This window comes from Parasteatoda tepidariorum, chromosome 6 (genome assembly GCF_982258835.1).
Source record: "Parasteatoda tepidariorum strain Cologne lab strain chromosome 6, Ptep-v5.0, whole genome shotgun sequence".
In the NCBI taxonomy this organism is placed as follows: domain Eukaryota; kingdom Metazoa; phylum Arthropoda; class Arachnida; order Araneae; family Theridiidae; genus Parasteatoda; species Parasteatoda tepidariorum.
Window position 1 is genome coordinate 115,576,567 of NC_141760.1, and position 18,125 is coordinate 115,594,691.

Consider the following 18,125-nt stretch of genomic DNA (forward strand, 5'->3'; position numbering starts at 1 on the left):
CTTCCTCCCATTGACGACTTCTTTTTTTTTTTTCTTCTTTCAATTATTCATCTCTCTTATAAAGGAGAAATATATTCTGCTTATTATGTTAACTTTCAATAACACACTCAAGTCATATGAGATAAGTATCAATGATGAGTGGCTTAGAAAAAGAAGAAAAAAACAAAAAACAATTAGTCTCAAGTATAGTATTAAAACAGATGACTATATATCATTTGAGCTCTAATTTTTCAATTCCTTCTATTAGTTCACCCCCCCCCCATATCTTCTTCAAATTTTCAATCTTTAATAAAATACTTTTTATTCACCCACTTAAGTTCAAATACAGTTTTTTTGAATTTGTAGTGCATAGATTCTCAACCTTTTTTACGTTGCCGCCCCCCTAAGAGACAGAAAAAATCTCAACGCCCCCCTTTGTGAAAATCCAGTTATTTAGAGCATGGGGAGGGAGGGATGTGCGCTGAATTAAAAGAGGTAACATTTTTAAGGCAAGTAATTGCAATCTATTTGTTATAATCAAAATAATTACAGTAATGAAAAAAATACACCTGAGAAACCTATGCTTAATAAGAGTCATTTATTCTTAATAAGATAGTTAAAAAACTTATTCTAAAAAGTAGTATCAACGAAACAATCAAGTAACTATGTCAGTGAGATGATTGTACTTGGTTCAGGGCCAGTTACTTAACGTTCGGTTCAATATTTTCAATGAGGTGAAGACGCAAGCCCCCTCTTTACACAATTTTGAGTCAACTGTTTGTGACTAGATACGTCACATCACTGAATCTTCGTTCCACAAGGTAGAAGGAAGGGAAGGCTATTAAATGCTACCTTGAAGTCAAAACTCTGTAAGACGATTACTATTTCAAAGCTTCATTAGTTGAAAGTTCTACCAGTTCCTTCTGAATCTGAACCTCTGCTGTTTCAATATTCACAAAAGGGTTCGTAACCCATTAAGGGACTTCCAGGGACAAAACATCTTTAAAATGTCGGAAAATTCAATGTACAAAGACTCAAAGTTATTACAATATTCTTGTGTATCATCAGAGAGAATTTCACCATTCCTTATTCCGATAAGATTGGAAATTGACTAAACTTATTCCTACCAAAATTTTGCTTCCACAAAATGAGTTTTTTTAGAAAGGCAGAAATAGCTGATTTTGTAGTGATCAAATTGAGCTCGTCGCCTTGAAATTGTAAATTAACACCATTAAATTTTATAAATAAATCCGTCATGTATACAAGGAACTCAAGCACAGAGTCGAAAATATTCCAAAACCTATTGAGACAGGCGTTTTTGGAAAGCTTGCGAATCTCAGTGTGTAGTAGCAAGCGATTGAATTTTTCATCGTTTTTCTTGCACAGCTCTCTGAATAACCAATCGTTGAGAGTTTTACTGCGAATTTTCATCACAGCAGAGATCAACATATTGCAATGACTGATGCAAATGGTTTCTTGGATTTTTTCCAACTAAATGCTGTCTGTGAATCACGCAGTGGACAGCTAAAATATCTGGTACTTGGCCATCAATTATGGGAGGAGTTTTCTAGGTATCTTTGTCTTGGGAGGGGTACCTCCCTCTTCAAAATGGGGTTAAACCTACAATGTCAACCAACCATTGCAGTGGCAACAGACACAATATTCGAAGGAGGAATGTTTTTCTCTATAAAACAATCTTTGACAGTATTAAAAATAGTTTTACCTTCGGTATCTTCAATCAGGTTTTTTTGCAAAAAGCATCTCTTGAATAATTTTTCATTTATTCATTATTAAATCGGAAGTACGCCAACAGTAAAGCCTCATTACTTGGCAAGGTTGACTCATTAACTTGAAGGGAAATACGTTGGACATCAAAAGTTTGCATAAGTAAACTTCAATGTCTTCAGCCATCTCATCAAGCCGGTGCAACACTGTATCGTTCCGAATCCGAACTTCAAGTGCGTGGCACTGTATTGAGGACACTTTTTTTATTAACCGACATTGTAGGCAGCAGCAAAATACAAACGAGGAAAGAAAATAAACTATATCTTTAAATCAATAGATAATTTATGCTGAAGAACAAATTCGCGCAAGTACCTGGTCAAATAATCAATGAAATTGAATCAAAACTGGAGAAAAAACTGAAAGGGGGCGAACGAAAACCATCATACGAAACACGGATCAAATCAAACATTCATTCTGAAAGCGCATACACTTCAATTTTCGCCAAATGGCTTGAATAAGTCAGAAGCAAAAAAAACTCACTCATGCCCTGCGATAGTTCGGATTGGAGAATAGTTGTCACATAAGTTCGTTTTACTGCTGGTACAAATGGTGTATCGGATAATTTTAATTTATTATATTAATTTAATTATTTTTCATTAATATTAATTTTTGATTTACTTTATTTATTAAATTAATTTTAATTTATTAATTTTATTTAGAAGTTTTAAAAATGAATTTGAATGCTCATCGCCCCCCTACCGCCCAAAACATACCTACTGCCCCCCTACTGCCCAAAACAAGTTCACCGCCCCTCAGCATATATTCACCGCCCCCGTTGAGAATCAGTGTTGTAGTGGGTGACACTGGATGTTAATAGAGTTTTTTTTCAAATATTAATTCATGAATTAAATTTAATTAAATAATATCAGTTTCATATGGGAGAAGAAATTGTAATTATTTAGTAAAAAGAAACTAAAATATAAATTTTCTCTATAATCTAGGCTACGTGGAGGCTATCGATTACCGAAAAAAATAAAGGCTGGGAACCCAGAGTGGAGTGAATATTTGCGCTCAAATTAGATTTTGTGCTGCCCTATAAGTGACACAATTTTCACAGTGATGTTTTTTTAATAACAGATTGCATTTGATAAATAATCATCCTTTTTCCCATACTTCAATCCTCAAGATACATTGGGGCTATATCAGTAAGAAGCAGCTCACATATCAGGGCAGAACGGTCTCTTTAGAGGACGCCATACCGAGGAAGAAAATTTTCTTCTCAAATTCTCTTTATCCTTCATTACTAATTTTAAATTTAAACGAAAGAAAAAGTAAGTTAGAATTATAGCTGTGATAGAATTCGATGAACGGATACCACTAGTCGATTCATTGCTGTTTTGTGAGAAGACGGGAGAGTTGTTTAAAGATCACGGTCTTTCGTGTGATGCCATTGGCAGTCGAGGGTATGCAGACCGACGTTGTGTGTGATCGAGACTGAGTAGCAACAGCGCGAGGAGGTGGATAACGTCGGAGTCACAAGTAGCATGTCAGATGTTCAATGTGGATCATCCATCGAAGTAGGTGTGTTCCTATCGAAGTGGGAGTTTCTGCCAAGGTAGGGGTGTTCACATCACGTCGGAATGTTACCAATGAGGGGACGGTGTTAACATGTCTTATATACTACTGAATCAGAATTGTATTTTTGTAGTGGTAGACACACTGCAAATTCTAGGGGTCAGAAGGAAGTGATTTTTAAAGAACACACTGTTCTTGTCTCTATTAGATCCCTGCTGAAGGTGCTTTCTTTTTAAACTCCTCCAACTTGTTTATGTTTCGAATTTAATTTTTTGACCCACTACAAAAAATGTTATAGGAGGCAATATATTATGAAGATACTTACTGTCATAGTCATTGTAGGGGGCAGCTGACGTCATTTCTGCACTGATGAGCATCGCTACCAACAGAAGGGAACATACTTTAAGAGAACTCATTCCTCGTTGCATCATTCTCGGTTTCTGCAACAGAAATAAAATGTTTTTTTTTTTTCAATTCACACTCTCCCTATTATCTTGTTCAAAGTTTCAATCATTCATAAAATACTTTTTATTCATTCACTCATATTAATTCATCATTAATTAGTTTTAGTTTTTTATAGGAGAAAAAATTTTAATTATTTCATAAAATGTAACTAAATTAAAATTTTTCTTTGTTGACCTAAGTAGGAATGGATATATACATAGACAATGCCAACCTTCATCTATCAAAAAGTACCTCAAGAGTAGAATTTTATGAGGGATAGAATTCGATGAACGGATACCACTTGTTGCTGTATTTGTGTAAGACCGGGAGAACTGGATTAAGGTCACCGGGTTTCGAGTTTTAGCTATGAGAGCTGTATTAAGTTCATGGTTGCGTGCGTGGTGTCACTCCTGTGTTGCTATAAGCAGTCTAGTGTGTGCAGAAACCAGTTGTGTGGAAATGAGACTGAGAAGCGACAGCGCGAGGACGATGACGCAATCCCAAATAGCAAGCCAACTGTTCTATGTGGACCCTCCATCGAAGTAGTCGTGATCCAGTCACGTCCGGGTCACCATTGAAGCGAAATGAATGGTTTGAAGAATAAACACATTAAATAATGACTATTTACATTTATTTACAATTTATACATGACTCGTTTAGTTTAAATGCGGCATCCAATATTTAAGATGCAAATAAGCAAAGATATAATAAAAGAACAACATTAAAATGCAATTCTAAAATGTAAAGATTAAAGTTGAAGTAAAAACAAACTTAGAGTTCATAGATAATAAAAATTTATGCAGAATATATGTTTGATGTCACGTCGCTTCAGTCTTGACTCTTTGACGTAGAATTTTTATTAAACATACTTCTCATACTCTTTTCATTATTTTTTACTAACTTCTGCATTTTATTTAGCATTTCACTTAAGGGTTATGAAATGCAGCATAAAAAACCAGTATCTTTTTCTGCGTGAAAGATTAAATCCTTTTTAACACTTGCCAAATAATAATTTTTCAAATTTGCACTTATTTACAGTTTTCTGGATGTAAGAAAAACTCATTTAATTTACAAAATCATTTATTGATAAAATTTTGAATAGGAACGAGAAAAAGGAATTAAAACTACTTTTTTGCATTTTGCAATTTAGTACAAACGTAATTCCGATAATGTAACAGATTTTTTTAGCAACTATTAGACTGTTTTTTTTTTTCTAATTTAAAACATACGAAAATATATTTTTGCTTGTAATTAGAGCTTCAGAAGCGGCACCGTTGTCCCATATGATTCAAGTGGATAATGTTTTCAGGGATTCAACTTAAATTTGAGCTTAAATATTTGTTCGAGTGATATTTTAAGCCACGAAATCAGACACAAAAACTACAGAATCTAAGCATATTCTTTTTTTCCCAATGGATTTTGATTCCATGGCTTTGTAAGCTAGTGCTTCATTTTAGCTTTGTAAGCTTGTTTGGAAAACTTTAGTTTGGTAATTAAGTAGCGATTTATAGTAGCTTTTTAAGCTTGTTTCTTGTAAACTTGTAGCTCTGTAAGCTTGGGGGGGTACACTTAATAAAACGAATAGTTTGGGGGAAATTTAGAATTTGCCCAAGAGCTTTGGGGGGGGGGGATGGGGGCCACTGCTGTAAGCTTGTGGTTCATTTTAGCTTCGTAAGTTTGCTTGGAAAACTTTAGTTTGGTATATAAAAAGCAATTCTAGTAACTTTGTAAGCTTGTGCTTTATTTTTGTAAGCTTGTTTGGAAAAATTTAGTTTGGTAAATAAATAGCAATTCTAGCAGCTTTGTAAGCTTGTTTCTTGTAAACTTCTAGCTCTGTAAGCTTGTGCTTTATTTTATTTTTGTAAGGTTGCTTGGAAAAATTTAGTTTGGTATATGAATAGCAATTCTAGTAGCTTTGCAAGCTTGTTTCTTGTAAGCTTGTACCTCTGTAAGCTTGTGCTTCATTTTAGCTTTGCAAGCTTATCAGGAAAAATTTAGTTTGGTAAATAGATAGCAATTCTAGTGGTATCCATCTTTAGATCCTTGTTATCTAAGTTATAGTTCTAGTTGATATTTATAGGAATTGAATCGACATTTTGATTTCAAGATTACGAACGGAAAACGAGTTAACACAAATCGCAAAAGAAGGATGATTATAGTTTTTGTAAACAGAATAACCGTCTCAACGTGACGCGATTTCTTCGCTTCCCAGTTTCCGTTACCATGGTTTCGGCAAATTTTCCTTTGTTGTACGTTTTGATAAGAAGTTGAAATGTACGAAGCAAATGGGGGTAAAATGGGGTAAACAAGAAACACCCAGGTTATTCTATTTTTATTATAGCTATTTTACAAAGAGGGACTCTTTATATAGAATATCAGTCATGAAAGTATAAGGTGACGCCAGTGGCCATACCGTGCAACTTACTTAATTTACAGATCATTTTTGTACTCTCTCAAACTTTATTTTTGGTGACCGTTTCTAGCCTTTTTCTGAGAATGTCATGATTTTTCTGAAACTTTTATTTCACTTCTGAGCAAACCATTAGTGTGCTCCTCCTTGTTCAGGATTTTAACAAGTTATTTAACGTCCCTCATTTAATCAATGAAATTGATTCAATTTATGACCTTAAATGATCACTATTCTAATGATTCAGAATCTAAGTAATCACCGATATTTAACGTTTTACTAACTGTTTCCTCTAATTAAGTTCTTATAATATTGTCAAGTATTTCTTTTTTTTTTTTTACCATTGAAATTCGCTTAAAAGGACACGTAATATATATTTTGCATGTTTAGTTGGATGAAGTTTTTTTTTTTATTTATTTAATTTTTTTTTTGCTTTATTAATTTAATCAGATAATCGTATGTGTTTTCTTTCTAGCACATAAAAAAGAATGAAATTTTTCAATGGGAGTTATACAGATTCATACACAACTCTCCAATTATAGAATTTCATAAAAATTTATTGAATGGATCATTTACAACAATACCTTGAAAACAGCAAATTATTAATCTGCCTTTCCCTCTTTCCTTTTTTTTCTTTTAAAAAAACCTCTTTTCTTAATGCATGTAACAAACCCTGCTGCTAAAAATTCGGAAAAAGCCGATACAAACACTCAGTGGGCCAAAATTAAACGGATATTCGCCATTTTTAATCATTTCCAACCAGTGTTGTGTTGCCTATGTGATTATCGATTGCAGCTTAATGAGATAATAAAGGTTATTTTTGAAATTGGAAAAAAACAAACTTCATTTTACGCATTAATACATTTCATTGCACTCAATTATTCAATTATTTTTATCGTTGAAGGGTTCATTATTTTTTGTTTTAAGTATCTTATTCAATATGATCCAAATGTTCATAACGATGCAACTCTTTCATTAAGGAACATTATTGGCCCCGCTTTCATGAAAGATCAGAGGCGCGATAATGATTCTCCTTATAATACAAAGATATTAAAAGAGAGGATATTAAACAAAAACTGATGATGAAAGATGGCGACTTTCATTCGCTCTAAAAAGAGTATCATATATATATATATATATATATATATATATATATATATATATATATATATACACAAATTAACATGAAAAACATGAATAAAATAAATAGAGAAACAAGAATGGTAAAAGCAAATAGTCGTTATCAAGACACATCTATTGCTATAAATGCGATATTTCTGAATAAAGAATAATTATCCTAAGATAAAAATTATTCTTTATATGTGTCGATATCGCAAAAAACCTTATGTTGTAAAAAATCATGAAATAAAAGAAAAATGTAAAAAGAAATCAAACTTACCGGCGTGAATTAAAACGCGGTTTAGGTTTAAAAGTACAATAATAAAACAGTTAACAAAAATCGCGAAGATGTAAAATATTGGAAGTTGTGCTTATAGCTTGAATCGAATAAAATAAAATTAAAAAAATATATTTGATCGAAGAAGAAGAAAAAAAAAATTTTTTTAGGAAAATATTAGTGCTGCCTATATATATATATATATATATATATATATATATATATATATATATATATATATATATATATATATATATATATATATATATATATATAATCCGTGTAGTAAATGGGGTGCACGCGTTAAATCTGTCGGGTTAAGAAGTCCTCATAAAAGTTCCCATAATAAATCAATACCTCTGGGGGTACTGAATTGGAGTTTGGCCGTTTGTTGGTTCAGGTTCAAATGACGACCGTAGGATGCATGAAAAGTGTGTGAACGTATGTGTGGGGCAAAATCGTATTATTGGCCATATATATATACACACAGATGGCGCCCTACATTGCCGCTTCTTTTTCCGTTCGAATTACCCTAGAAGACCTCGAAAATACCCTAGAAGCAGCAGCCTGCTCGGCGTTAGTTAAGCGATTGATGTTGAGCGAAGGCAGTCGGCGTCTGCCATATGTGTTGACCCTGATAATTCGCCTACAGCGCCACCTATCTTTCCGTTCTATGTCATTATATGGCTCCTGAGGATGTTCTTTACTTTCCCTTGGATACGGCATATTTATTGACTCTTAACAATAAAATTCGTTTAATTAATAGATAATTCCACGTAAAGTTATTTCTAAAAACTTTTTATTATTTCTTATTATGTATTTAAAGAATTATCGATTATTAGAAAGGGCAAGCAATTTTTATATTATCTAAACAACGTCATTTTTAAATATAACCTTCTCTGCCAAAATTTTTCTCACTTCAAAATAGTGAATTCGTTTAACATTTTTAAAAGTTACAATTTCTTCCATTGTGTCTGCCGTTTGCGAGATTAAAATGATTCTTTTATATAAAAGAACAAAAAATAGTTTCTGTGTTCTTGATGCTTTTCAAAAGTCTGCGAGCTAGAACGCCAAACAAATCTTATTACTTGAAATCAGCGTATTTTAAACTGAATTTGTATGCTTGATGATATGTTTTGAAAAGCGTGATAAAGGTTTCTCATTAAAAGGTTATTGAAGTATATATTTAAAATCAAGCATTTTTATTTCTGCGCTTATTTTCTGAAAAAAAAAAGCTTTCTTTGAAGAAAAAAAAAGCATTTGAAATTTTTTTTTTAAAAAAAAACTTGTTAAAAAACGTTTAGAATTTATGATCTTATTTTACTGTATGCCTTTCATATTTTTCTCTTATCTAAATGATGTATGATCTTTGTTTGACTATTAAAAAAAGAAAAACGACATTTTTAAAAAAAAATTAAATGTCTTAGGATCGAATAATTATTATATGAAAGGCAAAACCTTTTAATCAATATTTCGCGTTTAAAAAAAGTAGATTTCAAAGAATACGTTTCATTATTTCAAAGCAGTAAAGAGGAGCCAATTCAATAAACATTTATTTGAACAAATTATTCTTTAAAAAAAATTACATTTAATGTAAAAATGTTCTATATGATACCGAGACGTTCATTAAGAAAATATAAAATTTAAAATAAATAATTTTAAATTTTTTTGTGTAAAACCTGAATCAGTTTTATTGTTTTTGCACGACTGAAACCGGTTTGCAGTTGTTAACGTTCGTATATCAATTGGTTAACATTGTAATGCAATACGTTAAAAATAAATGCAAATAAGAGGTATATAAAAAATCTGCTGAATGAAAAAACAAATGAATGAATTCGTGCAAAACATGTCATTATTAAAACACTACAATGCGTCTAATTATTTAGTTTAATTATTATAATAGACTAATATAATACTTGATATAATAAATATTCTATATTAATGTAATAGATCATCTAATTCATCCTATCGTCGAATTTATATTATATATCGTCTTATTTAACCCATTGATGCACGAACGTAAACGAGTGCAAACCTGTTTTATCCGAGTAAAAACAATAAAGCTGTATTGTGTGACTTGATAATTAAGAATTTACACAGAATCTTCGTCTAATAATTTGTCCAGAGACTGTATATTACAAAAAAAAAAAAGAATCTATCTTTATTGTCTTCCTCGGAGGATGGATGTAGTTCATGATTAATTAAAGAAAGTACTACATTATTATTTTGTGAACTTTTTAGGCTTTTTTATTGAATTTTAATTGAGAACAGATTTTAATAAGCGGTGCCTTAAATTCCCCAAAATAAATATGTATTTTTTTTTACTCCATATTGAGTGAATGATAACATTCTTCCACGGACACTATATAATGTTTATCTTAGCGATTCTGGATTCAAGTTTTTCATCGTCCAATATTTCCCTTTATTTTGAAAAAGAAATAATGTAGTAAGAAAACAAAAATAAGTCAATCCTGTCGTAACTTTTGATCCGTATTTTATAACAGGTCTTTGAAAGTAGTGGGCTATTTATTTTTTAATGGTTGCAACCGATTTAAAGCTGAAAATATTAGAAATCTGTAAAAGTGGTAAAGAATTACGAAATATCTCAAGTGATTTCGGTTGATTTCCCATACATGGTATTTGAGTCAGATTTATAAAATGGAAACACCTTTTTCACCCTATATTGAAACATAATAAATACATTTATCATTTGTATTTATATTAATGAATGATTATTTATCAAAGCATGCTTTTTTTTCTGCGAATAAATTTTTTGATTTTGTTTTATAATGAGTTTCAATTAAATTAAATTATTTAAAAATAATGTTGGCTCATAATGGATTTATAAAACTAGAAATAAATAAATTCACAAAGAAAATATGAAATAATAAATTATTTCATTGCAACATTATTTATGCTTCTGGATCAATTCATTGCTTTTTAGTGTTTTTAATTGTAAAAATAAAAATCCTTATGATGGAAAATTATTATTTCTTAAATTGAAAGTATAAATATACTTCCTCATATATATCAGTAGCTTATGAACACTAAGACTTTCAAAATGTAGGTAGAAATACATGTTTATGAAATTTTATTTTTATAAATTGAAAGATCTTATACTTCTCCACATTATATCCTCAGATTGTGATGACTAATATCCACTCCCTTAATATAAGTAGAATGATATTTTTATAAAATTAAGTTTTAAATTAACTCCTTAACGCTTTTTGTATCACATATGACATGATTGTATGATATTTTTCTTATTTAAAAAAAAAATCAGAACTGAATATAAATATCATTTTTATTCAGTTCTAAATATGATATATTTATAAAATTAAGTTTCATATGAACTCCTTAACGCTTTTTGTCTCACATATGACATGATTGTATGATATTTTTCTTATTTTTTTTAATCAACTCTGAATATAAATATCATTTTAAGATATATAATAATAAAAATTTATATTAACGGAACGTTAAATTTATGAAGACAATAAATATGTTTTCAACACCAGAAAAATATTTTTGCAACTTGCCGTTCAGAATAGACAAAGTAAATCACCTCGTTAGTTTAAATAACACAAATTTAAAAAGAAAAAATAATAATAATTCGTGCTTTTTTCACAGCGCATTTTGGCGCACTTTATCAAATCTCAACAAAATTTATATCGTAGTTGTATGCGTTTATAATTTTATTGCCCATTATAAATCAATTTACAAGACTATATTCGATTCTCAGTACGATTTGCGTTAAAATCCATTAAAAGGGTTTTAAAATGCTTGCTTACATTATTGGGCAATTTTCTTTTAAACCTTTTCTTTTTTCGAACAATTAAGGGGCGAGAAAAAACAATTTATGCCGATCAACTGGTTTTATGTTGCCAACTGAAAAAGGCAATTAAGTTTGCAGTATGGCTTTATTTGATTTCTGTCATTTCTATATTGAAAATATTGCGTGTTCTGCGGTAGATTAACTGTGTTTGCGGCAAGTATAGAGTTGCCGTGTTTAAACCTTATTCGTGTTTTCTGAAAAATCGGAAAGCAGTTTTTTTAAAAATGCTCGCACTCTAAGATGCATTTTCTTAAATTTTTATTTCGTATTGATTTCATCTGGTAGTTTATTTTTTTTAACTAAACCCAACATTAAAAAAGAAAATTATATTTTTATTTCGAACCGAAAATGATTTAGTTTAATATTTAGAAAACGAGTCTGACATTAAAAACAACATCCGAGTGATTATTGTTTTTCTGATGATTTTGTAATTAGAATTTCTGTCAATTTCTAGCTATGATATTATTATAAAATATCATGCTCTGAATAAATTTCTTGTTCAAATTCTGTTGAATAATGGCGGAAATTTAGGTTAAACATTTTTAGTAACCATTTTACATTCTTTCAATTTCTAGCTATGATATTTTATAATAATATTATAGCTCTGAATAAATTTCTTGCTTAAATTCTATTCAATAATTGCGGAACACATTTAAAAGTGATTTTCATAAAAAAATACTGTTTTTCGATGTATAATTTAGAATATATGAACTTTGATCCTTTCCTTTAAAATGTTAATAGACACAACGTCAAGTTATTGAGAAATGAGATTTTCATATCATATATGTTGTCATTTTCTGTTTTAAATTTAAATTTTGATTGATTTTTCTTGAAACTGCACTTTTTATACTCGCGTGAAAAGTTTGAAAAAAGAAACTACATAATTTAATGAAATAAAATTTGGCAATCATAATTTTTGCATACAGGTCAACTATCAGCTGTTAAAAGTGTAGAAAATAAAACTTTGTTAGCCCCCTCAAAAGCGTCTCCTACTCTCATATTAAATATGGTTATTAAGAAACATCCTGAATTTTAACTCACAAGAAATACCTACAAGAGATTTATCTACAAGCCGTTAGCTTCATAATTCGTTACCTAAATAATATTTATTTGATTAACAATAGTTGCTCAAACTAGCATCCAAATTCATAAGGTTTTTCGCACTGTAGTGTTTTAATAATGACAGGTTCTGCAAGAGTTTATTGGCAATACTGTTATATTTAAACCTTAGACAATCAGTAGAACGAAACCTTTTTGTTACTTCAAGATGAACTTTCATACACGACCATTTTTTTTTTCTTGACGAAACGTAGTTGACAATAAGAATCTACCGAGAATATATATATATATTATTACTCTTTCTTTCTTTTCGGTGGAAATAAAACATCTCCCGATTTCTTAGCTTTTGTTCTCTCTCTTCAAGTTGCTGATTTCATTATTGTATTTCTTAATAAAAATGATGCGTATCAATTACAACCCTTCATTGTCTGTATACAATGACGCATCGATTGAATTTCAGAAGAAGAAAAACATAATCAGTTAAAAAAAAAATAGCTATTCAGAGAGCCGCAATCAAATTATAGTTAGTTTAAGAAAATTATGGCAATTAAATATTGATCGGGAAATGTTTTCGTAAAGTCTATTTTACGAAGGAAGGTATAAAAAAAAAACAATTCTTTTTTTTATTACGGAATGAATATAGCTAAATTTTGAGGAAATGTTTTTAAAATTGTGCGGATAGATCACGGATGGACTGGGGAAAGTAACAAAAACAAAGTGAAAAAAACTCTTTAAAAAAAAAAAAACTTTTTTATTTTTATTTTCTCTCCTATTTTACTGTCTCTGGCCATATTATTCAACGCACTAATAAGATTCTACGTAAGATCTTAATTATATGGTGATATTACACAGCTTTATTGTTATTACGAGACCATTTGCACTTGCTTACGTTAGTGTATCAATTGGGTAAATTAGACGATATGTTATATAAATACAAAATATTATATGGAACATATATATATATATATATATATATATATATATATATATATATATATATATATATATATATATATATATATATATATATATATATATATATATATATATATATATATATATATATATATATATATATATATATATATATATATATTTAATATATATATATATATATATATATATATATATATATATATATATATATATATATATATATATATATATATATATATATATATTCCACGTATAAGAAACATTAAGAATGTTACAAAATAGAACAATTTACAGCTTTCACAGTTACAGAATAATTCAGTTTTTTTTAACTGCTCATAAGTTACAAGTATATAAAATTCTTAATGTAACCCAAAGAAAACAACATTTCTCCGAATCCTCGGCATTAATATTTTAAATGCGATAGGAAAATTGGGTGGTCCACCTACACAAATTCAACTCTTCGTGGATACACGTAGTCTTCTTCGATCCAACTGCACGAACTTACCTCTTTGAAGTTTAATTGCACAAATACCGGCTATGCAGTGCCAAACAACTATTCATTGGGATACTCATCGAATATTGATTTGATAAGAAACAAGCGATTGAAGGCTTCTCATTTGGATGGAAAATGTTACCTCGCACTACTGTCGTCCTCGATAATTACAAAATACAAACTAGAAATTTTGCTGCATTTAATTAGTAAGTACACAATTATTATATTAATTTGCCACATGCATCGAATCACCCTTTTAATATGCAGCATTTCTACCCATATCATTTACTGAATAAGGCTCAGTTAAAAGAATGTCTTCCTATTTTTACAAAATAAAACTCATGGGTAGCTGAAATTAAAATCTTACTTTTTTTTTTCTCTCTCTCTCTAAAATTATATTTCACATAGAATTTTGAAACCCGAATGAGATTTTCAGTGCCGCGGGAAACACATCAGAGGAAATTAAAAACTGGAAAGAGATGAAATGCTTCTTTAAATACCTGGCGTCAAATTAATCTCCCGCTTTCGGGAAGAAACATTTGTTAAAATATTTCATTAGAGCTATTCAGCATTTCATTTTAAATCAGTCATCTCGAATAATTATTTTTTTTAAAAATTTTATACAATCTGTGAGTTTCATTGATGGGTTGAATTTTCCAGTATTATAATTTTTTATTAGTTTTAAATGTTTTTTTCGAAAAAAATAAATAGAAAGAAAAATGTAAGTTTAAGTTTTTAGGGGAAAATTAATCTGAACTGTTAACTAAACTCGTCATTTTCTTTCTAATTCCGTCGAACATTTATAAAGTTACGAATGCCGAATATCTTTTTACAACTTGATGAAAAAACGAAAATCAAGAATAAACTTGAATCTTGCATACATTTTTTGTGATTGCGATTAGTTTCCTAAAAAAATGAAGGTTGTATAGTTTTTTCTTTAAAAAACCCATTCTTTTCTCAAAAAAAAAAATTACTTTTTATAATAAAGTATAAATTTACTTTAAAATCTTGTTTATAAACAAATACACTATCTGTCCAAAAGTTATTTGGTTGTTATGGTGAAGAATAATGGTGTGGGGATGTTTCTCGTACTTTTGCCTTTTATCCGTTAGTTCCTGTGGTTGGAAAAATGAACTATGAGATATATGTGGACAATACTGCAATCCCAACTCTATGCAGGGTGCGTAGCGTTTTTAAAAAGTGCTTAAAGGTGCTCATTTTTGATTTTTGTTTTTTAAAAGCCCTTTATAGGTGCTTTTTTTTCATTGGGTGTTTTTAAAAAGTGCTTTATCTTCCTTTTTCGAAAATGAGATTTTTTTTCTTAACCATGTCGATTTTCGCCACGTATATCAAAAAGTGCGCTTTTCACATTGTTCTATACAACGTTTTCATAATTCCTTCCACCACAATCTAGTTCGGCGTACCTTCGGTCCGTAGCGTATAAAAGCGCCATTCATTTTACATGTTTTATGAAGTACTTGCGAGTCCGCATGTGCGTGTACTGAACTGGGTTCGGTGAGATTCTTACACTCTCATGTGCAACTCCGTTGCAATTTGCAGGTTATTCTAAATTTCAGGTTTCATATTCCACCCTCTGATATCGAACCAAAAAAACCTCTTGATCTTTTTACAATTATTCTTTGTCAGAAACTGGTTATTTTATCATGATCATGAAAAACTCTTTGAAAATTAGTTTGCATTTAGTTAACGTATATAGCACTTGAGATATTTTTGAGCTCTTAAAAAGTACTTAAAAGGTGCTTATTTTTTGTTGAAAGATATTGCTACGCACCCTGTCTATGGCAATATTTCGGCTCATTTCTTCTTCCATTCACACATCGGGGCTTGCAAAGACGTGATTTGACGAAATGAGTGTTCAGAAACTGTCTTCCTATAAAGCCTCAATCCTATAGAACACTTTTGGGACGAATTAGAGAGCAGATTGGTTAACCGAATCTCTCATCGACTGCAAAGCACTCACTTCAACTGTGATGGAAACTGGTGGAAAGGTCTTCGTGTGTGCATCGATGCGAAAGAGGGGGTGCCTCAACTGACGCTCTACATCACTGGGTGTATGCATATTTTTGGTCATCACGACTGTAATTTGAATTGAGAATAATAAAAATTCGTCAAGTAATTTAATGAGACTTGTAATCGAACGTGTAATAAAGAGTGAAAATCCACTTAACTATTAATGAAGAATCATTCAACCAAGTTTTATATTTAGATGCCTTGAAAAATTCTGAATGTCAACAAGCACATTAAATACAGAAAATGAGAGTTCTGGACCACATCTCGAAAACCAGTGCTTGAGGTCAATTTTCTTTTAATTCTTATTAAATAGTGTGTAGCAGAGAAGGGTATTTTTTACCGAAGCAAAAAAAAAAATTAATGCGTCGGAGATTCCTGTAATTATGCGTCCCTGATGAAACAAAACAAATTTATTTTCAGAATTATGATAGTGAAAGTAAAATATTAATTATCCAATAACAAAATACATGTAAAAGCATTTTGACACACCTCGAAGTGACCATATGTGACCTTCGACGATATATATGTAACATAAAAAGCTTCTATTAATCTTTTTATGTTAGTTTCTTCGTTATAAAACAACTCCTAATTTATTACTAATTAATTGTTCAAATCGAAATGCTTTCTCACACTTTTAAAAGTCACACACTTTTCTCTGGCCACTCAACAAAGTATGACATAAATAAATTTCATTCGCTTTCATTAAAATCCTGTGTCTGTTTACCTGCTCGGTGCGACTGCATCATTTTACATATATATACATATATATATATATATATATATATATATATATATATATATATATATATATATATATATATATATATATATATATATATATATATATATATATATATATATATATATATATATATATATATATATATGCTGCATTTTGTACATTTTGTAATTTCGAATCCCTAATATTTTTCAAAGCTGCAACGAAGATACTGAGATTTCTTTAAAGGAAAGGAAAAAGAAAGCTTTGCGTACAGTAACTCAAAATGTTGATAACAAAATTCAATTACTTTTATTATGTACACCTTCAATTACTAAAGTGAACATAATTAAATGAAGTAAGAGATGAAAGAATGCACAAGATTAGAAACGGATTAGGAAAAAAAAAGTCTTCTTTAAAAAAAATCACAGTTTTAATTTTAGTTAAAACTTTAATTAAAGTTTGTCAGAAATGCTTTCAGAAAGCAAATAAAAAACCCAATTTTTTTTCGTTTAGATTTAAAAATGAATTTTAAAGCACTCTTTTCACAATCGGTCTTTCTTTAAAAACATTATCTGAATTTTGAGACTTGAATTTACAATTTGCTGCTTTTGATGTTGACGAAAATCTATTGTCACACGATGAGCACTTTTAATTCTTTGATTCAATACTATTCATATTATTTTTGAAATTAATAAATATCACAATTATATTGTAAGTTTAATACATATTAGCATAGTTTAGGGTTCTTTGTTTTGTATGAATGATTGAATTATATATGGTCTTCTTAATGTAGAAGGAGGAATTTTCAAAATACTATTTTAAAAAAGAGAATTTTGGAGAAAGTTTAGAAAACCGAAAGAAATAATATTAAAACTATTTTAGAATCTCAAGAGTCCCAATTAAAAGTAAAAAAAAAATATTCTCACCAGAAATATATGCAATCCTACATACTAAGTCTTAAGAGAAAGGATTTAACGTGCATTAATGTTATGTAGAGTCACTAAAGTTCAGAAATAATTGGGTTGACCTGTTTTAATTGTAAAACAATTTTTATTCCTATAACTTATGGCGAAAAAAATAAATTTTATAAATGAGAAATATATATTTCCTCTTTTTCTGTACTAACGAATAAGTTCGGCTAGAGTTTCTATATTCATATTAAGTAATTTCTAAACTATTCATGAACAAAACCAATCTGAATTATATTGAGCAATTGAACAAAAGGCTCCAATCCTGTCTTACATTTTTCATAAATACTTTTTAAGAAAGAAGATATTTGGTAAATAGAGGAACTTCTTTCAAAAAAATTATTTCTCAATGCGGAGGAAGTGAAATAATCTTTGAAGTTAAGTTGAGTATTTGAAGTGAACTTAATTAGCTAATCTTTGTTTTGTTTTGAATTCCACCGCACTTCTCAATTGAGTTCGAATCATTTAATGAATTTAACAAATGAGTGTTTTCAAGTGCTTTTATTAGTTGCAGTGATTCGAATTGGAAAATGCATATTATATATATATATATATA

The 18,125-nt window shown here is 29.7% G+C and overlaps 1 protein-coding gene across 2 annotated transcripts in view; it reads right to left on the reverse strand.

The window, feature by feature from the left end:
• Positions 1-18,125, reverse strand: part of sNPF (short neuropeptide F precursor) — a 72,257-nt gene that overhangs the window by 13,093 nt on the left and 41,039 nt on the right. For both annotated transcript variants that reach the window (XM_087166512.1, XM_087166511.1), the window contains exon 2: positions 3,605-3,719. In XM_087166512.1, the coding sequence (XP_087022638.1) occupies positions 3,605-3,710 (106 nt within the window). In that variant the 5' untranslated portion in view covers positions 3,711-3,719. The remainder of the gene's footprint in view (positions 1-3,604; positions 3,720-18,125) is intronic.